General features: G+C 41.5%; 1 protein-coding gene across 2 annotated transcripts in view; it reads right to left on the bottom strand.

Moving 5' to 3' along the window:
- SLC35F1 (solute carrier family 35 member F1) overlaps positions 1-23,014 on the bottom strand; it is a 411,291-nt gene that overhangs the window by 42,112 nt on the left and 346,165 nt on the right. For both annotated transcript variants that reach the window (XM_081251574.1, XM_081251575.1), the window contains exons 4-5: positions 6,823-6,982; positions 87-243 (exon numbers count right to left, since the gene is read on the bottom strand). In XM_081251574.1, the coding sequence (XP_081107700.1) occupies positions 87-243; positions 6,823-6,982 (317 nt within the window). The remainder of the gene's footprint in view (positions 1-86; positions 244-6,822; positions 6,983-23,014) is intronic.

Genomic DNA, 23,014 nt, shown 5'->3' with positions numbered 1-23,014 from the left:
GCGAACAACCATACCCCAAATGAAAAAAAAATTGTAAGAATAAACTCTAAGAGTATCGACTGCCTGAATTTCTAATTTTTACTCACAACTGAATTCCACTGAAAAATGCCCCGAAGAGTCCAATCATTCCCAGGAATTCCACTCGGCTCAGGGTTCGGATGATGTATTCTTCCCAGACGTTAGAGATACCGTAGAGCGTGGCTCCCCCTAAGACCAGAAGGTCCCCTACCAGCTTATTTTCCCCTAGGAACCAAAAAAAAAAAAAAAGAGGAAGCTTTATTAAAATTTTCCTAACAAGAATTTGGCATCGGCAAAATCAGCTTCCTATGCCTATTCTTTTCTGACATTTTTATAGACGTTCTGTATTTTGCCAACTGAGATTTAGTAAAGTCCATTTATGTGTGCTCCAGTTACGTTGTGATATAAAAAGGTTGCCTATGTCCCCAACAAGAAGTCTTCCTTAGCTAAGAAAGGGACCAGTTTCTTCTAGATTGTACCCTCTCCTAGACTGTACTCCATGTCTTCTGTCTGAGCGAAAGGGATTATGGGTTGAAATTTTCAACTCCCCTAAAGTAAGTAACATAAGGGTGAAAATATATGTAATTCATTATCACATTAGTATTTTTCTTCTTTCATAAAAATATCTATTTGTTCTAAATTCAATTTTGGTTAGTTTTGGTTTCTGTCCAATCTCTCATAAATTCTGTACCTAGCTATTTCCTATACTTAGGCCAACTCTTTCCGCTCCAGGAAGTGTGAAGCTAGGGAAGGACAGTGGAAATCAGCAGCTGGTGGCCTCACGGTGGCCTTGTACCCAAGGAGCGTCCAGCTGTGTCCTGTGTAGGTGGCTAATGGGAGCTCAGCAGACATGCAGCTCTGGGGCAGAAGAAGGCGGGATTGGGAGGGTGCTCTCTCCAGCGTGATTCTAAGGAAGAGACCGACCTTAGAGTAGCCTTGGATTTCCAGATTAGCTGGAACAACCTAAAACTGCAGAGCCAGATGTTCACTGTACAGTGGGAGCACTACACATTCTCTAGGAAGAGGTTTCACATAAAGAATCTGGGCTGGGCTTGGGGAGAGATCTCTTCACTCACGTCTTTGTGGTCGCCCCTGGAGACACATTTACTCTAATTAGTGTCACTTTTTCTAAGACAGCTTCCCACTGCTGGTAAGAATCAGAGAGAGAAAAGATACCCTGAAAGGCAGGAGAGCTTGCTGGAGTTCAAGGGAATGGAGCTGAGAGTCTGGAACTGCGAGGGCTGGGAACCCTCCCGGGGCTCATGGGGAGCGGGTGGCCCAAGAACATGAGGAGGCTCCGATAAGGACCCAGACCTCATGGCTGTGTCCCTGGGTGTGTCTTCCAGGGAAATGAAGGTTGCTGTTACAGAGCAACCTGATGAATCATGTTTTATGTGCCAACTAGAAAATCATGACCAAACTTCTAATTTCAAGGAGTTCATTTGCAGAATAACCCATAAAGTAAAAAGTATCCATTACTAAGACTATAAAATTATAATGAACACGATTCAGTCACTTTTCAATAAGGACCCATTTCAGAATCTTGTGATGACATGGGGCCATTATTATGAATATCAATTATTGTTGTATTAGTGAAGTGTGGAAGTGCTGCTCGATAGAATTCTTGGTTACATGAAATTAATTTTATATGAATGGATTCAGGAAAGTTAAATTATAATAAACTATTTTAATAGAAATTAGGGAAACATCAGTCCATCTTTTAAAAGTCCTAAAAAGAGGCCACACTGTTTCAATGAATAGTCTCAACAATCTTTTTAAAACTCCACATTTATATCATTATGGTCTATTCTGTTAAGCCTTTGACTATATGGAATCTACTCCCGAGTACTTTGAATTTTCACCAATGCAGTGATAATTATTGTTAATAATGATACAATTTTGTGTAACTGCAAGTTTAGAAGTATTTCCTAAGTTATCGGTAACAAAGTGATTAAATATTACTTATTAAAATTTTACTAGTAAGTGTATTTATCAGTTTTTAAATCATTTGAAAGTGGGTACCTATACATATAGCATGTATGAAATCTTAGATGATTAAATATAGTTAAACTAACTAGGACATGATTTTATCCAACTATATTGTATAATGCAGTGTTTGATATAATAGTTTGTACTTACAATTTGTATCTAGTTAACTGGAAATTACAACATATTACTCTATGTTTCGTGCCCTATTAATGCAATAGATATCTGACACGGTAGAGTCAATTTCTCTGAAAGTTCACAGGGAAAATTATATCTAGCAAGTGTGTCATTTACGTATGATTGAAACCACAATGAGTAATAATGATTTGCAAATTTGGGGCAAATGTACACATCTGAAGTTATGAGAAGTTCATTCAACCCAGTGCCTTCTTTCTCTCCTCTGAATTTCACACCATTGTCACTGCGTATGGCCCCCACTGCACTTGGCTCCACGTCTATTATTTGTTAACTTGCCTGTCTTCCCCTTCCTGTTTTCTTACACAGTAGGGTTGAAGGGCCTACTGTGACTTACTTCGCTTTATATTCTCTGCGGTCCCTAGCACAGATCCTGGCACATTATAAGTTCTCAATAAATGTTTAAATGAGTTGAGCCGATGGAAAAGGTCTTAATACATCTCATGGTAAAGATTTTGAGTGGTGACATCTTTCAATTCAGGTAGACATGGGTTCTAATCACATCTCTGTCACTTATTAGTTGTTAAACATTGGGCCAGCTATAGAGTCTTTCTGACTTGTGTTTTCTTAATTTAAAATGAGGTTATGGCAAGGATACTGTAAGATAATGTCAATAAGATTTAAAAATGCAAAATAATGTAAAATGCTTAACATAGCATCTGGCACTTATTAAGTGTTCAGGAAATGGTGGTTAAAAAAGAGTGAATCAATCGCTCCCTTTGAATCACCACCTGTCTGTTTGGGTTGGCCGTTTCTCATTTTGGATGGCTTCTTAGTTCTAAACAACCCAGTCATGACTGCTTTGCAAGAACTGGTTTTCTTTATTAGATTTTTGATTAAGTACTAGAAATACCATGTTTGGAGGAATACTTCTGTCTGTATGGTGTGGGAGGAGAAGAGGGAATATTATTTAAAATCATTACTTACCACTATTTCAAGAATAAATGGTGAATTATAGTATTCTAGAGTGTTGAAAGACTGCTAATGCAATTTATGAAAATGAACCCATCTCACTGAATATTTTTGAGTTTTAAATACGACCAACTGCTTTGTTTTTCTGGGACTCTCTTGGTTTTAGCACAGAAGGTCCCACTTCTGGGGAAACCCTTCCATTCTGGCCTATCTGGGACAGTCATTCATCCTAATTTACTGCAATTGAACAATGGTACCTTTCTTACATGAGTCACAATTATGGAAGAATAAGTATTAAGTGGTGTAGCAGAAAGATTTCACATCTAGGCCACACCATTTAGTATTGGTGTGCACTTGCACATGTTTCTTATCTTCCCTGAGCCTTCATTTCTTCAGCTGTAACAATGAGAAAATACTTTCTTTGCATAATTAGGAGGATTAAATGAGATGATGTACAGGAACGTGCCTGGCACCAATAAAATTGTCACTTTTAAAAATTATGTTTAATTATCTAATTCTTTGAAAATGTTTTCTCTCTTTTGAAATAAATACAAAATTATGTCTGGTAGTAAAGAAAATGTCATTATGGTTATCTAACATCTTTGATAAGTGAACTATAAGATGCAATAAATGTATTATGGTAGAAAGAAGATACTTTGAAGAGCAAGAAATACGTTTTATGATAAGGATCTATTTTAATTGAGTTTTATCTTAATCTTATTATTTTCTTACCTCCCCTTTTATATCTATAAGTTTTCCAAGGAAAGTAGAAATGTCATGGAGAAATCTCTTTGGCCTTATTAAGTCATTTTTACACCCTCCAACCTCTATCATATTCTCAGGAGCCAGTTTATTGCATGCCTTTCCCCCATGCATCAATAAATGCAGAGCTGGTCTCTCAGAGGAGACTTATAATACTGGAGGAAGGTGACAAAGAGGGAATGCACATATTAGTTCCACCGATTTTCACTGACAAACTTGGAAAAAGACATCTCCTTTCAGCTGAGCTCAAAGGCATGGGAGCACCTATAGTGGATGATCAGTTGTTCCTGAGACAAGCAAAGAACTGGAATGTAAGTGTTTTTGTGTCTGTCCCACTTTGTAGACCATTCCACAGGCTCCAAGGCAGAGTCTCCACAGCTGATATCAAAAGTGCTTGAGGACAGAATTTTCAAAATCCCAAGCTAAGGAGAACCGTGCACTAAGCAATATAAAAAGGACTAAGTCAGTCATCTTTTCCTGATACAGTGATGACAGTTTAAATCGGGCTGGATGCCTGATTAAAGTTCTGGTGAGTGCCTGAAGGATTTTAGAAAAGTTCCGTCCCTGGCGAATTAATGCAACTGAACCAACTCTACGGTAAGAGTGGTAACAAACGGAACATTTTTGATAGGGATGCACACAAAGATTATATTGTCCTCAAAATCAGTGTGTTATTTTCTTTTTTCAGGACATTTTATAAGATAGCTTAAATTGCTGCCTAATTTAATATTTTTGTAGATGTAAAGCATGTCCAATCATTATTTTGTAAAATGAGCCCTTGGATCCTAAATTTGGGCTGCTGTCAGAACATTATGCCATGTAGTTAGGCACCATCAGATGAGCACGGAAGGTACTCAACAATGATAAAACTTAATTCTTTTAACACTGGTACTTCATATGTTACAACAGGAAAGATGCTGTGGGCCTTAAACAGATTCAAATGGACAGATAAAACACCGCTCCAGCATGTTTCAGCTGCCCTGCACTCTTTTTATAAATGACCACTTTGGGGGCTTCCCTGGTGGCACAGTGGTTGAGAGTCCGCCTGCCAACGCAGGGAACACGGGTTCGTGCCATGGTCCGGGAAGATCCCACATGCCGCGGAGTGGCTGGGCCCGTGAGCCATGGCCGCTGAGCCTGCGCTCCGGAGCCTGTGCTCCGCAACGGGAGAGGCTACAACAGTGAGAGGCCCGTGTACCGCAAAAAAAAAAAAAAAAAAAAGACCACTTTTGAAAGACTCCCAAATGGACTTACTTTTTCTTAAATAGTACTAGTACTCCTTTCCTAACATTTCAATTGAAATCAAGAAAACATTTTTTACAGGATTAGTGAATACAACCTAGTGAAATCAATTCAAATTTGTTTAACATTTTGGGCATAAATATTTAGATTTATAATGACAACTGTCTTCCTTGACTATGGATACAAAATGATGGCCAGGGTGAATGGCTAGAGCTCAGCAAAGCAAAATTTTCATAAATAAGGGTACATGTTGCTTAGTCTGTATTTACACAGTTCAAGCAAAGCTGAGAAAGTGTAATTAAATTATGACTTTATAACAACTGGGCATATTGTATCAGACAAAAATATTGTCTGATTGGTCCAAAGAGATGATCTATATTGGGATCATGATGGGTATAGAGCAAAAACTAGCCTTTTCATGGAATATATATCAATATCCCATGGAACCACTATTACATAGAACAGAATTTGGGAAAAGCTGGCATAGGTATTTTTAGTCCATCTGTTGTGGTGGGGACTGATTACGTTGTGTAGGCAGCATATGGAGAGGACAGAGGCTGTCTCTCTTTTGCTGTGTTGTATCTTCAGCTCCCAGCAATGTGGGAGAGGGAAGGAAGCCTGCCCAGGAGGTCAGGAGACTTGGGTTCTAGTCTCAGCTCTGTGACCTTGGGCAGCTCACTTGGCTTCCCTGTGTCTTGGAGTTTTTGTGTGTCAAATACAAAGGAGCAGAACAAGGTCTCTTTCAGTCATAAAGTTCTGTGGTGCAACTTAAAAATATAAATAACTTTCATTTCAGGTATTTCTTATGACCTAGTCTCAAAGAGAAATGCCCCAATTTTAACTTTTTATCTTTAATTCCCTAAAAGAAAAGGCAATTCCAAAACTATAGAAGAGTGGGTACTTTCTATCCTATTCCTGATGTTAACAAAGAAAGTCATTCTTTTCCTTGCCCCCTGAAACCTTCTGTAACTCAAGGATTTTTTTGGTACACTTTAAAGAATTACAGTGCTTTAAAAGTGGTCCTCTGGAAAGCATTCTGGATCAGGGCTCCTCAGAAGATTCACAGCAATTTGATGAGTAAACCTTGAAGCTTTGTAGGTCTACAAGTCAAGTACCTGTGACTGCTACCCAAAACCTCCCCACAAATACACCAACAAAAAACATGCATGAGGAGACTGCACTTAGCTCTCCCTCATAAAATTATTGAGAATTCCTAATCCAGGCTCCAAAGTTTAAATATCCACTCTTAAGCCTGTATACCTACCTTCACCCAGTAGTCTGAAAGCTCAGTCTTTCTCTGACGCGGGAGAGAAGGTGTTGGTGGGTGGGGTATGGGGAGGTCCCTGTGGCTCGGGAGTGGCCTGACCCACTGACACCGTCTCTAACCAGCTGGTCTGGATCAGGCAGCTTTGACCCCCAACACATCCTCCAAGTGGGTCCTGACTCTCAGCTTTAAACACCATCTGAATGTTTCTGAGTTTCTGTAGAATGGGCATGAAAGCTGTATTTTGCTTCCTTTGTTCACTAAAGAGATATGTATGAACACCTCCTATATGCCACTGTCCTAGGTATAGGGGAACAAACACCAGTAAGACACAGACAGTAGGAAGCCCAGGTTCCTTGTTTCCACCATGAACTGTGAACATTCCACGTCTTGCCTTGGTCTCACCCACAGAGGCAAGTAACCCGGTGAACACGGAGACTCACCTGCTCCCTGATGCCTTCCCACAAGCACATCTGCGCCTGCCATGCATCCCATTCCCAGGATGCAGACGATGATGCCGAGGAAATGCACAGCCTTGTACCGGATCAGCAGGAAGAACCAGGAGAGCAAAATCACAACCGGGATCACAAAACAGTCCAGGAGCTACAGGGAGGGAAGGAGGGAAGCAACAATAGGGAGTTCAGAGGGAAACTTTTCATATAATGGGAACTGTCAGAAAAATAAGTTTGCTCTGTAGAAAGGGCATTTCCCCTGGATCTGTGTTTTTGGGTCGACCCAGAATTGATGCAATTAAAACGGACTCTGAAACAAATGCACATGAACTTTACTTAAACATCCCCTAGCTGTGAAGAAAAGGGGAGAAGGCGAATCAATAAGACAGGCTGGTGGTGAAGATTCTCCTGCCCCTGTGGTGTCAGGGCAGCTTGGCATCCACCTTCCTCAGCACCCTGGCCGACTCCACAGGGACACTCAGATGTGGGGAGAATAGACGGAGCCGTTTTAGATGGTCCCAGCACTCTGGGAGTAGATCTGGGAATGGGAGGTGAGGAGGCAGAGGTCTTATAATAGTTTATAAATTATTAGAATCTAGGCAAAAGTTGCACTTAATTTCTCCCAGAACTTTCTCCCCACTACCAATAAAAGTGACTTTAATGTCTCTTTGAAATTTCACTCTTTATAGGAAAAAAACTGCTCTAAATGTAAATGCAAATATTAATCTCAAAAGTTTACAAATAGTTTAAAAATACTGTATAAAAAAGTTTTTAAAAAAAGGAGGGAGAAAAAAGAATGAACAGAGTATTTAAAAAACCTTTGACTTCATTTCCTATACATTTTGTGCAAATAGTGAGATTCCACCTGAAATGGAAGCCCCAAGAGATGGTGGAAAGTTTGTCCCAGTCATGCAGCGAGACAACATAATGAAATAGGAAGACCTTGTGTCAGGAGCCAGAAGATCTGAATGTGAGTACTAGATACTTAATTAGAGCAGTGTGACCTTGGGCAACCCACAAACTCAGGAAGCCTCAATTTCCTGTTAGTATAATGAAGATAATAATTCCTACTGACTTTCTCTAAAGATCATTGTGAAGCTGGAAGATAACACACGTGGAAGCATTTTGTAAATTACGAGGACCTCAATGCCAGTCTATACCCTGCTTCCAAAGGCATGCTCTGGACTCCACAGAACTGGTTGTCTCTACCACACCTCGGTAAGATGCAGTGACTTCTGGTTACTCCATGTGAGGCAGGGTCTCCACTAGATACACGGGTGGCCCCCGGGACTCCAGACTCCATGTACCAAATGAGAAAGTGGTGATCTGGTCCTACTGCACAGTACAGCTCCTCTGCTAGAATCCTGAACAGGTGGCCCCACCAGCCAGTAGCCAGATCCAGGGCAGGGATCCCTAACACTCCTTCACTCTTACTGTCTATATCCTATGGATCACTAAATCCTGCCAGTTCACCTTCTAGACACTTCTTAAGTCTACTCACGCCACTTCCACCACCTAGACCGAACTAGCATCATCTCCTACCTGGAGCAAGCCCTTCCTTCCTGCCTCGGGTCTTCATGCATCCCCCTCCTTCTGGAATGCTCCGTCTAATTCTTGAAGTCCTGCCTCCTTCTTCAGGCTCGCACCTATCTTCTGCCTCCTTAAGAAAGCCTCTAGGGTCCCTAGGCTAGGTCAGGTCCTATTCGATGATTTCCTTGTATCCTATACCTCTCCTTTATAGTGTCAATTATAATAATTCTTAATTAATATGGAATTATTAGCATAATGTCTGACTTCCCACTTGTCTGGAGTTCCATGAGAGCAGGACTATATTCCCAGCACCCAGAGTCCTGCTGGGCTTATGAGAAGTATCCAAGAATAGTTATGGAACAAATACATACAAGGCTTTTTAATAATCAGTAACAGCAAAATAGAGTCACCAACATTCACTAAAGGCTGAAAAATGTTTGTATATTTGCAAAGCATCCTGACCATCAGCATGGCTTTTTGGTACTGTAAACAGCACTTAGGATCCCCACTATCCCAAAAGCTGTTGGTGACCTGGACAGACCCTCATGCTTCTCCGTGCCTCAGTCTTCCCCTTGGCAGAATGGAGCAAGCAATCAGAAGAGTAAGCGCTCCCCGAGGTTACTGGGAAATGATAACATTGAGTAACACCGTTAACCCTAACACGGTGATGGGCTGGGGGCTAAACCCACACGTCACAGCGCTCCCGGAGGGGCTGAGTCCAGGGGTGACGGCTGGTACGATTGCACTATAGCATATGGTCACCCACTGCACAGTTAATTAGCAAGTTAATGATCCTACTTGATGTGGTAAAATGCTCTAAAGCAGGTTTTACAGCTGGCCTCAAATGCCATTTAAGTATATTAGGAAATTTGTGTTTGCCAGTGAAAACTCTTCACTGGGCATAAGACAGTTGGTGTTTTGCTTTAAAAATTAGAAATGATTGAATCAACAGTTAGAATATTTACCTACATGCTCCACAATTGGATTTCATTATCTGGCTGGAAGCCCTTGGTCAGAAGCTGAAGGCCTCTATGCCTGAATTACTGAAGGCAAACCAGGCCTTCATCTAATCTTTGAGGAGGGCTCACGTGAGCTTTTCTGGTTCTCAGTGTCATTAGAAACCCCAAAGCACTTGATGAGTCCTGGGATCTGTTCTCTTAATGGATTGAGCTGAAAAATCCTTATTTGTGAGTACCAGTTGGCCCTTTGGGTAGGGAGGACTTTTAGAAAGAAGAGAAGGGGAAAGAAGGCTACAGTACAAACCAGGGTTTCTGGGACATTTCAGCTGGGAAGCGTGGCACCCAGCGTACAGTAGGGAATCAACAATGGGTGACTAAATTAATCAAAGAATGGAGGGGCATTTCGTATCACTGACTGTCAGAAGGGAAATTAGAGGTAATCTAGGCTGTTTCCGGCATTTGGTCTGGGATGATTCTTCATTTTGCAGGACTGCCCCAGGCTCTCTGCAGGGCACTTAGCACCACTGGGCCCTGACCACTAAAAAAAAAAATGCTCCTACACATTTACAAGTGCCCCTCGGGGGCAGTATCTCCCCAGTTTAGAATCACAGAGCCCTTTATTTAAAAACTGAGGATTCAGAAGTTTCAAGAGGTGAAGTGATGTACTCCCTGTCACTCAAACTGTTGCTATCAGCCGCAGTCCTGTCCTGATTTTTTAAAATCATATTTTAATGAAGGTCAGTAAGAGGAATTGCTACAGGTGGAGGTCTCACCACGATTTTTGTAACTAGAGACAAAAAAAACTCAAAAAACAAAAAACACTTGGAAGTTGCTGTTAGTAAACAGGCTATTATTTTTTAGCGATTTTTGGCTCCAGCTTTTCCCCTGTGGTCATATAGTATAACACACACTGACAAAATAATTTTCCAATAATTTTCTGGTAGCTTAACCCCTTAGCAAAGAGGTTGTTAGAGTAATAAAACAGAACAGCATTATAATAGATGCCCACGACTGGGGCTGTGAAAGCAGAAAATGAACTGAAAAACCTTTGGGTTCTGTTATTAACTTTTTAAATATATTTACCTATCTTTGCATACATTTCTATATCCAAAAGGAAATTATAAAATATCAATACCCAAAAACTAAACAAATGAATATTATTTCATAATCATCTTATACTCTGAAAAATCTCCAAGAGCATGAAGAACTTCAGAAAGAAAAGTTCATTCCCTCTTAGATTTACCTGGCATCATTCCCCTCTAAAGATATAAGCTAATTTTAGTCTTCTATATCATTCATCCTTAAGTAACACCTGCCAGTGAGGTCTACTACCCCAGGTTATCTGATTTGATTGATGGAGGTGCTGAGGCACACCATGCTCAAAGACTGGGGCAAAGTCTCTGAAGTCATCATGATGACACCAGGATAATGATTTGAACTTGGTAGTCTTAAATATTTCCTCAGGATAGATTCTTGGCCTGAAATTACAGAGTTAAACTCTTGATGCATATTGCCATTTTTTCTAGGAAGTTAGTGGCTATTTACTTGTCCACCATTAGCGGGCAAATATGAACTAAGATGAGAGAATTGCTTTGCAAATTAAAAATAGGTATTTCAGGTAAGGAACCTTCAAGACGGTGGAGGAGTAAGACCTGGAGATCAACCTCCTCCCCATAAATACATAAAAAATACATCTACATTTAGAACGACTCCTACAGAACACCTACTGAATGCTGGCAAAAGACCTCAGACTTCCCAAAAGGCAAGAAATCCCCTGGGAGGATCCCGTCACCAAGAAGCCTGTGTGCAAGCACAGGTCACTATCCACACCTCCCCTCCCAGGATCCTGTGATCCAGGGACAACTTCCCTGGGAGAACACATGCAAGAGAACACAGCAAGATCCTTTTTGACCCACCTCCTAGAGAAATGGAAATAAAAACAAAAATAAACAAATGCGACCTAATGAAACAAAAGCGTTTGCACAGCAAAGGAAACCATAAACAAGACGAAAAGACAGCCCTCAGAATGGGAGAAAATATTTGCCAATGAAGCAACTGACAAAGGATTAATCTCCAAAATATACAAGCAGCTCATGCAGCTCAATATCAGAAAAACAAACAACCCAATCCAAAAATGGGCAGAAGACCTAAATAGACATTTCTCCAAAGAAGATATACAGTTTGCCAACAAACACATGAAAGAATGCTCAACATCACTAATCATTAGAGAAATGCAAATCAAAACTACAATGAGGTATCATCTCACACTGGTCAGAATGGCCATCATCAAAAAATCTACGAACAATAAATGCTGGAGAGGGTGTGGAGAAAAGGGAACCCTCTTGCACTGTTGGTGGGAATGTAAATTGATACATCCACTATGGAGAACAGTATGGAGGTTCCTTAAAAAACTAAAAATTGAATTACCATATGACCCAGCAGTCCCACTCCTGGGCATATACCACGAGAAAACCATAATTCAAAAAGAGTCATGTACCACCATGTTCATTGCAGCACTATTTACAATAGCCAGGACATGGAAGCAACCTAAGTGTCCATTGACAGATGAATGGATAAAGAAGATATGGCACATATATACAATGAAATATTACTCAGCCATTAAAAGAAACGAAATTGAGTTATTTGTAGTGAGGTGGAGCTACTTGGTGTCTGTCATACAGAGTGAAGTAAGTCAGAAAGAGAAAAACAAATACCGTAAGCAAGCACATATATATGCAATTAAAAAAAAAAGGTTCTGAAGAACCTAGGGGTAGGACAGGAATAAAGACGCAGACATAGAGAATGGACTTGAGGACATGCGGAGGGGGAAGTGTAAGCTGGGACAAAGTGAGAGAGTGGCATGGACATATATACACTACCAAATGTAAAATAGATAGCTAGTGGGAAGCAGCTGCATAGCACAGGGAGATCAGCTCAGTGCTTTGTGATCACCTAGAGGGGTGGGATGGGGAGTGTGGGAGGGAGACGCAAGAGGGAGGGGATATGGGGATATATGTATATGTATAGCTGATTCACTTTGTTATACAGCAGAAACTAACACAACACTGTAAAGCAATTATACTCCAATAAAGATGTTAAAAAAAAGTAAAAGAAATAAAAATACCAATAGGTATTTCAGGAAATGTCCATGGTATTCCCATTTTGTACTTAAAGACTTAAAAACTCAACATGTCTTGTCCTTTATCTTCAAATTATGACCCTTAAATACCTTCAGAAAAGCTGAAAATAGCATTATGTTTTCACTCTGATAAAATGTCTAGATTTAGAGGCTGTCCTTTGGGTCTAAATTGCTACATGTACTGTTTTCTTCTTTAATGTTGGTTGCTTGTGGTTACATCTCCTCTCCTCTGGATTCTATCTGGCAGAAAATAATAGCTTGATCCATTTGGAATGGCCATTTTTGTAGGTCAATTATGACAATTTCAATGTTGACAATTTCACATAGTTCACCTAAGAGACCCAGGGAACCAAATGGAGAGCCGACCCCCACTGTATTAACTTTAGACTTGGATTCCATAAGCACTGTTGCCTCATATCTCCCACTCCAATTTTAACTTAGCCTAAACTTTCTTAGGCAGATATACTGGGGTAAATGGTCCTCAAACCTTGGACCCTGTCTCAGGGATCCTTCCAGTAAGGAACAGTTCTTACCAGTCCATAAAGCAGAGAGAAATGAAGCACTCTGAAGACAGCTTGTTTCCTCCTTTTCGTTTACTTTTAAGGCGTAACAACCCCACTGAGTGGTAAAGTCCCCTACTGGATACTTAATTAGCTATTTCCCCTTTGGGCTGGAGCAAGAAGGAATGGAGAGAGAGGAAGAGTTTTCTTCCACTCTCCCAGTGTCAGAAGGGAATGGATGTCTCACCTGGCCTGGGTGGTATCACAGGGAGAACAGCAAAGTCCCTTGACATTCCTTCCCTACCATAACTTGGTTTGGATGACACGTATCTTCATGTGACGGTTCATTTCTTCATTGAGAATCTACATATCATAGTATTAGGCATAAATATCTCCGGAAGGAGAAAATCAGAATTTATAAAAATAAAATGTTAATAATGGTTATCTTTGAACGGGTTCACTGAGCCTTCACAACCCCACTCCCCAAGCTCTCTGTGGTTTCCAAATTTCCTCTCTTGCGCATATACTACTTTCAAAATATATAAAACAACACCTGTTCTGAGAGTGTAAAAGATCTACAAGAGTCAGATCAGTCTTTCTCTAGGGAAGCGAACAGTTTGTAAGAAAAAAAAAAAAAAGTAAAACACAACAAAAAACCTGCTACCTAACTGCTTCCATTCCAGGAGAGCATAATGAGGAGGTGACCTCATCCCTCTTTCTAATTCTCTGCCCAAAAGAGACTCCTCCGCCAGCCTTCAGCTCCTCATTAACGCTCCCCTCCGGCTATTCACAGGGCTCCGCTCCCCTCACGCAGCCCAGCTGTCAGAGGCTAAACCTGAGGCAACTGGTAGGTGATTCCAGGAAAGAGAACATTTCCCCCTCCATCCTTCCTCTGCTTCTAATTGGCAATTCTCCCATGTTTCTAAAAGTGATATATATTATAAATTCATCTCCCGTGAGTAAAACTGAATCGTTAACAGGGAAGGATCTTAAGAAAGACAAACTTCAGTAACACAGAGACAACAAAAGTCCTCTTTTGGCTGACAGTCCAGCTGAAGAGAGTGACATATAATTTAGGAAAGGTACCTTCACACGCAATCATGAACCATTTAATTGAGTGGCCTCGACAAGCAGCCATCCCAGAGGCATTTGAAAACCCAACCAGGAGTATAATTTCAGGAGCGGTGTCTTTCATTTGGAACAGACTTTTCTGGTAGACACCCTGATCCCCTCCACCCCTCCAGATTTTTTCTTCTCAGGGCTATTGTATTCATAACACCTAGACCCCCACTAACCCCATACCTTAGGACTTAATGTTTAGGTTTTACTTTCTTAAAATGTTCATATTGGATGAAGCCATGTTTCCATCATGTTGCCCAGGAAATCCGAACTACTAAAATGTGTCATTATGATGACTATGTGACAGCCATTTTCCAGAAAATGTCCTATTTTCAGAATTTAGAAAAAGATTTTCACCAGACTATCTTTCTTGTTTCTATTGATAAGGATTTAAATGTGTGAATTTTATATGGTCCCTTGTGCCAGTTCATCAGAACTTCCTAGTTGTTAAAGTATCTTCTCTTACTTTTTTGGCTTCAACTCTTAAAGACAAAAAGAAACAAAGACACTACCATGCACTAAAAATCTGGGACAAGCACCTAGAAATCTAGGTGACCACCGGAAGATACAGGTAATTAGGAAGACACACACTCTCTAGCTCTGCTGCAGGGAAATCTGCTTTGGGTGAGAGCAGAGCTGTCCCAGGGGACAAATTCCTACTGGGTGAGCATCAGTGGAGCTCTGACCACGTTTAAAAACAAGCTCTGATTGTCAGCAAACTAGATTCAAAAAGTAGAAAGCAAGGAATTAACATTTACTGAGTGTCTACCATACACCAGGGGCAATGCCTGGTTCTTATTTTTCCCATTTTACAAATGAGTGCTAAAGATAACAGGTGATTTACTTGAAGTCACATAGTAGAGTCAGAGCCGGGATGTGGTCCCAGGCCTGCCATCCTCCTCACAAAAAGTGAGCTTAAGCAGTCAAGGTCCAGGTGCAGTAGAAAGTGTAAGGATCCAGTTATAATAACAGTGGTCTAGGCAGGGTCAGCCTTAACTCAATCTAGCGGGATTGTGCACTCCCTTTTACATTGAGAGCACTCTTAGAGAGAGGCAGACTCTGAGAGAATTGAAAAAATAATTACTGGTTGTCTGCATTTTTCATATGAAAGAAGGTGAAAGGTATAAGAAAAGTGTGTGAGAATTACAATTGCTTCTTTTTAGTGATGGGTCTCTGATACTGTGTAGCTATCTTGAATGCTTTTGGAGAAGTACTTGCCTTAAGTCATCCCAAGCACTACGAACTTGTATTTCTTATTTATGGAATTCATGAACATAAGAACATTAACAATAACATTAAAGAAAGTATAGGTTTCAAAGCACATATTGAAGGAAATGAACATTTTCTGATAAAATATTAATTTTACGTTAATTTTGCATTACTTGTGATTCCTCCCAACATTAAAACTGCAAGGAGAAACAATTTCAAAAGCTAGAGGAAAGCATCATGTACATTTTGGGGTCTATCTCTAGGTCTAATTCAACTATCCAGGTTTTTTTTTTTTTTTTTTTTTGCGGTACGCGGGCCTCTCACTGTTGTGGCCTCTCCCGTTGCGGAGCACAGGCTCCGGACGTGCAGGCTCAGCGGCCATAGCTCACGGGCCCAGCCGCTCCGCGGCATGTGGGATCTTCCCAGACTGGGGCACGAACTCGTGTCCCCTACATCGGCAGGCGGACTCTCAACCACTGTGCCACCAGGGAAGTCCAACTATCCAGGTTTTATTAAAAAAGGTAAAGTCGGATTTTCATCACCTTATACTTGTCATTTATTTCTTCAGTCAGCAGATGTTTATTGAATGCCTACTGCATGCTCAGCATTGCTACAGGTGCTGAGCATGACCCAAACACTCTACATCTAGGCTCAAGTGGACAGTTGTCAATGAACACACGTCTTTCCTCCAGTTCACAGCCAGTGTCTTCTCCTAAGGGCTTGCCTGGCACTGAAGGAGATTCTGCCCTCTGTTCTTTGGGACCCTCCCCTCCTGCTCCCCAAGGGACCTTGCTCCAGCAGCCATCCTGTGTCCTTCCCGGATCTTTGTCCCTCCCTCTTTGCTGGCTGTTTTCCTTCACCATGTAGACATGCCCTGATCTCACCCTTGATGCCCAATTGCTCTGTAGCTATTTATCTTTCACTCTTCACAGCCAGGCTTCCTGAAAAATTCATCTACAGTCTGCTTCTCGTATCTTGGCCCCATTCACCCCTCAAGCTGCAATGATACTGACAACTCCCTTTGCCATGATGACCAAAGCTACATTGCACGGCCACTTCTGACTAAAGCTTTCTGCAGCATTTGGCATTATTAACCACTGTGTCCTTGCATTCCCTTCTTTCCTGTCTGTCTCTTTTTCCTCCTACCTCTCTGGCACTTCCTTCTGTCTTTTCATGGACTCATTTTGTTCTTTCTGTCCCTCACAGTTGGTATGTTTGAGGTTCAGTCCTTAGCTCTCCCATTTCCACACTCGACATATGCACCCTTTGGCTCTCAGCCAACTCTTACTTCCTTTCCTGCCAAACTTCTTGGGAAGAGTTGCATTCAGCCCCGCTCTCCATCTCTTCAACATCTGTTCACCCCTCAACTCAGTGCAATCTGGGTTCTGTTCTCCAAACACCATCAAAATCGCTCAAAAACACATCCCATTTCTGAACCGAGCAGAGCCATTGCCGTCCTTCCCTTACTCAGCACAGCATCTGACATTCTCTCCTCCCGTTGGCTCTTTCCTGCCAGGCCTGCCTCTGCCCCGCATTTCATCTCTCACGCCTCCTTCACAGACTCCTTTCTGGGTTCCTGGTCTGAGGGCCCCTAGCTCTACTCTCATCTCCCAAACGCTGCACTCTCAGGACTCTGCTGCAGTGTCTCTTCTCAACTCTCCACATTTACTCTGGAAGATTTCACCTACTGTTCTGGCTTGAAAAGTCATCTCTGTACTGGTGACTCCTTAATCTGCATCTCCAGTCTGGATTCAGCTCTACACTCCAGAGCCACGCAACCCCCTTCTGATCTGGCGTGGAGGTACCAAAAATGTCTACAGTTCAGCGTGGATCAACCATGTCCACAGTTGTGCTCCCTCACGTAATTCTTCCCTCAGTGAATGGGACCACTAGTAACTTAGTTGCTCAGTTCTGAACCCTGCATGTCTGGCATCTAGGGGTCATTTCTTCCCTCTTGAAACAATTTCTTGACTTGCTTCCAGAGCCTCCTCTTACCACATTGGCCCCTTCTCAGCCTACTTTCCTCCATTTATACCCGCCACTGGTGATTTCATTTGACCATGACTTTCAGCACCTTCTATAGGAAATGACTTCAGATTCATAATTCCAATCCCACCACTCTCCTGAACCAGAGACATATACCCAGCTGCCTTGACTGAGCTCTGCCTGGATGGCTCACAGGAAGCTCAGACCTACACAGCCAGACAGAACCCTTGATTTTCTGCTTCACATCTGCTCTTCTCCAGTTCTCCTCATCTCACCACATGACACAATCCAGTGGCTAAGGCCAGTAACTAAGGAATCATTCTCGACTCTTTTTTTCTCTCAAACTTCCTCAACTACCCCCATTCAAACAACTCAGAAAATCCTGTTGGTTTTATCCTATAAATGCACCCAACACCTCCACAGTTGGCACTTGGCTTCAAGTTCCCATCACCCTTCTTTTTTTTTTTTTTTGACCACGCCACGTGACATGTGGGATCTTAGTTCTCCAACCAGGGATTGAACCCATGCTTCCTTCAGTGGAAGCTCGGAGTCCTAACCACTGGACCACCAGGGAAGTCCCCCCATCAGCTTTCAGCTGTGGCCTCCTGACTGTCTAAGCGTGTCCACTCTTCCTCTCATGTAATCAATCCTCCATGAGCAGCCATAACCACAGTGATCTCAAAATACAAACTAGGTTGCATCAATCACCTGCTCTGAACGTTCTAATGATTTTCCTCAGAACAAAGTCAAACTCCTTTCCTTGACTTACATAGTCTTTTAGCATATGGCCCCTCCCTCCTTCTCGATGTCATCTCTAACTACTAGTAACTGCATTCACTCTTTCCATTTCTTAAACATGCATGCTCAGGGCTGTCACCCTTGCACTGTTCCCTTTGCTTAGAACTCTCTTCCCCATATCTTTGCATCTCTCACTCCCTTGTGCCCTAGAGGGAGAGACAGAGAATAAAAACCAGTGTCACTTGGAAGGGAGGCTTCATGAGGGCAAGAGCGCTATCTTCTTCATGCTATATGTCTAACACCATGGAAAAGTATATAAAATACAGGCTCAATAAACATTTGCAGAGCCCGTGAGTGACTAAAACACAGATTGATCCTTCTTCTTCACCCGCCCATCAAATAAGTCACCAAGTCCTGTCTGTCCAGCCCCCTACATATCTCTAGAATCTCTTCGCTTGTCCCATCCTGTCTGTCCCTTCTTCATTAGATCATGTGACTTTCTAAACTGCAGATCTCATCATGGCATTCCTACACTAGCAACCCTCAGGATTAACCCCAAATTCACTAACGTGGCTTAGAAGTCCCTTGGTGATCTGTCACCAGCTACCCCTTCATTCTCTTCTTTGACCATGTCCTTCTTCAAACTCCATGCTGAGGCATTTTTAGTTCCTTAATGTGCTATGGTCTTTCCTGGCTCATTTCTTTACACATGCTGTTCCCCTGCCTGGAGTTCTCATGTCCATCTCTCCTTAGCCCACTCAGTCTTATCTTTCAGAGCTCAGTTTTGGACAATGCTTCTTCCAGGAAGCCCTCTCTGATTTCCTAAGTAGGGATTAGGTGCCCTCCTCAGGGTCTCCCACTGGTCTCTGTATTATTGAACTGTACTTACCATGCTAAAACACAATACCTTTCATAAGGAGAGGACTTTTCCTCTCTTTTACCTCCTGCAACTGGGATGGTGCTTGGTACACACTAGGGACCCTTAAGTATTTTGTTAATTCCTTCCAAAATATTTATGGGGAATCTACCAGATGCCAGGTACTATCCTAGGAAATAAAAAATCTAGGTAATAAAAAAAAATTCCCCCCTTATGGGGGTTTGTAATCTTGTGTAAAAAGAGACAGACAACGAATATATATAGTATGCCAATGATAATAAGGACTATGCAGAAGAAGAAAGCAGGGGAGAGGGTACGGGGTGTTGAATGGGGTAGGAGATTGTGATTTTAAACTGAGTGGCTGGGGGAGAACTCACTGACACCTGAGCAAAGTCCAGAGGTGCTTATCTCTTTTGCAGACAGCAAATGTTGAATGAATGAATAAGTTGAATGAATAATTTTGATTTCTCTGAGCCGTTTGGGGGAGCTTTCGTGTCTCTGAGGTAACTGGTACTGTCTAAAGCTGCGATTTGAGATGATTTCAGTCAAGAGGAGCTGAAGTTGAGCGTACTGTGCAGTTGCTAGTTCCTGTCATCATTCTCTGGCTCAGATGGTGTCACAACTCCTAATCTGATCATGGAGCCTCTAACTTGATGGCCACAAAAAAATGCACAGGCACACTCTGTCTCCTGGTACAAGGGCTTTTGAATTGGAAATGGCCCCAACCCAGAAGATACAAACAAGAGGGAAGACATAAAGAAGAGGGACAAAAATAACTCCTGCTTTTTTCTCATATGTTGGTTTTATTTTAATGAACTCTCATTGTCTGAGTCTTAAAATGTCTCACAGCTTTAAGACTGTACTCTTCAGTCTGAAAGCAGCTCACACGCTTTTATTGACTAATGATTTACAAACAAACACATCCCTTCAAATGCACTGCCAAGGGAAGCAGGCTACGCATGTTTTTTCTTTAAGTGCAAGGTCACCCTCTCACTTTAACCATTTATTACAGGTAAATTTTGTACAGTGATTGAGTCAAAATGAGCACTTCTCTAAAAGCAACCAGTCACAGCATGGAAATGTTTTCACGTGCATCTATCCATGGCAGACAGCACCAAAGTGCTCTTCCAAGGAGCCCATCTAGGTGGCATTGAGAGTATCCTTTTCTCAAAGAGTGGAAACACCAACACAGATGGGAAAAAGAAACCTGATCTGGCATCCATGCTTCTGGTTCTTTTGGGAGAAATCCCTCCAAAGGTCAGTACCTTCAAATCCGCATGAGGTGGGAGTTGGGGGGAGAATTAAATATTGTCTCCAACTGTATTTGTTTCTTATTGTTGCTGTAACAAACGACCACAAACTTAGTGGCTTAAAACAATACAAATTCATTATCTTAGAGTTTTGGAGGTCAGAAATCTTAAAATGAAGGTAATGCCTGCCCTGTGTTCCCTCTGGAGGGAAGAGAAAAATTCCTCTCCTTGCCTTTATTTGGCTTCTAGGGGCTGTCTGCATTCCTTGGTTTCTGGCTCCTTCCTCCACCTCACACCCTTACCCCGCTTTTCAAAGGACTTTTGTGATTACACTGGGGCACCCAGATAACCTGTAATAATCACATCAATTCAATTTCATAATTTAATCACATCTGTAGAGTCCCTTTTGCCTTAAAACAATATGACAGAGGCAGAAGAACGGATAAGTGACCTGGAAGATAAAATAGTGGAAATAACTACCACACAGCAGAATAAAGAAAAAAGAATGAAAAGAATTGAGGACAGTCTCAGAGACCTCTGGGACAACATTAAATGCACCAACATTCAAATTATAGGGGTCCCAGAAGAAGAAGAGAAAAGGAAAGGGACTGAGAAAATATTTCAAGAGATTAGAGTTGAAAACTTCCCTAATATGGGAAAGGAAATAGTTAATCAAGTCCAGGAAGAACAGAGAGTCCCATATAGGATAAATCCAAGGAGAAACAGGCCAAGACACGTATTAATCAAACTATAAAAAATTAAATACAAAGAACAAATATTAAAAGCAGCAAGGGGGTGTCCCTGGTGGGGCAGTGGTCGAGAGTCCGCCTGCTGATGCAGGGGACATGGGTTCGTGCCCCAGTCCGGGAAGATCCCACATGCCGCGGAGCGGCTGGACCTGTGAGCCATGGCCGCTGAGCCTGCACATCAGGAGCCTGTGCTCCGCAACTGGAGTGGCCACCACAGTGAGAGGCCCGTGTAGAAACTCTGCAAGCCAGAAGGGAGTGGCAGGACATATTTAAAGTGATGAAGGAGAAAAACCTACAACCAAGATTACTCTACCCAGCAAGGATCTCATTCAGATGTGACAGAGAAATTAAAAGTTTTACAGACAAGCAAAAGCTAAGAGAATTCAGCACCACCAAACCAGCTTTACAACAAATGCGAAAGGAACTTCTCTAGGCAGGAAAAACAAGAGAAGGAAAAGACCTACAATAATAAACCCAAAACAATTAAGAAAATGGTAATAGGAACATACATATTGATAATTACGTTAAATGTAAATGGATTAAATGCTCCAACCAAAAGATATAGACTGGCTGAATGGATACAAAACAAGACCTTTAGGGCTTCCCTGGTGGCGCAGTGGTTGAGAGTCCACCTGCCAATGCAGGGGACATGGGTTCGTGCCCCGGTCTGGGAGGATCCCACATGCCACGGTGCGGCTGAGCCCGTGAGCCATGGCCACTGGGCCTGGGCATCCGGAGCCTGTGCTCCACAGCGGGAGGAGCCACAACAGTGAGAGGCCCATGTACCATAAAAATAAAAATAAAAAACAAGACCTGTATATATGCTGTCTACAAGAGACCCACTTCAGACCTAGGAACACATACAGACTGAAAGGGAGGGGATGGAAAAAGATATTCCAAACAAATAGAAATCAAAAGAAAGTTGAAGTAGCAATTGTCACATCAGACAAAATAGACTTTAAAACAAAGACTATTACAAAAGACAAAGAAGGACATTACATAATGCTCAAGGGATCAGTCCAAGAAGAAGATAAAACAATTGTAAATATTTATGCACCCAACATAGGAGCACCTCAATACATAAGGCAAATACTAACAGCCATAAAAGAGGAAATCAACAGTAACACAATAATAGTACGGGACTTTAACACCCCACTTTTACCAATGGACAGATCATCCAAAAGGAAAATAAATAAGGAAACACAAGCTTTAAATGATACATTAAACTAGATGGACTTAATTGATATTTATAGGACATTCCATCCAAAAACAACAGAATACACATTTTTCTCAAGTGCTCATGGAACATTCTCCAGGATAGATCATATATTGGGTCACAAATCAAGCCTTGGTAAAGTTAAGAAAATTGAAATCATATCAAGTATCTTTGCCGACCACAGCGCTATGAGACTAAATATCAATTACAGGAAAAAATCTGTAAGAAATACAAACACATGGAGGATAAACAACACACTACTTAACAACCAAGAGATCACTGAAGAAATCAAAGAGGAAATCAAAAAATACCTAGAGACAAATGACAATGAAAACACAATGACCCAAAACCTATGGGATGCAGCAAAAGCAGTTCTAAGAGGGAAGTTTATAGCTATACAAGCCTACCTTAAGAAACAAGAAACATCTCAAATAAAAAACCTAACCTTACACCTAAAGCAATTAGAGAAAGAAGAACAAAAAAAGCTCAGTTAGCAGAAGGAAAGAAATCATAAAGATCAGATCAGAAATAAATGAAAAAGAAATGAAGGAAATGATAGCAAAGATCAATAAAACTAAAAGCTGGTTCTTTGAGAAGATAAACAAAATTGATAAACCATTAGCCAGACTCATCAAGAAAAAAAGGGAGAAGACTCAAATCAATAGAATTAGAAATGAAAAAGGAGAAGTAACAACTGACACTGCAGAAATACAAAGAATCATGAGAGATTACTACAAGCAACTCTATGCCAATGAAATGGACAACCTGGAAGAAATGGACAAATTCTTAGAAATGCACAACCTTCCGAGACTGAACCAGAAAGAAAAAGAAAATATGAACAGACCAATCACAAGCACTGAAAGTGAAACTGTGATAAAAAATCTTCCAACAAACAAAAGCCCAGGACCAGA

Source organism: Mesoplodon bidens (genome assembly GCF_964165515.1).
Source record: "Mesoplodon bidens genome assembly, chromosome: 12".
Classification (NCBI taxonomy): Eukaryota; Metazoa; Chordata; class Mammalia; order Artiodactyla; family Ziphiidae; genus Mesoplodon; species Mesoplodon bidens.
The sequence above is the reverse complement of the archived record's forward strand: the minus strand, read 5'-3'. Positions and strand labels throughout refer to the sequence as shown.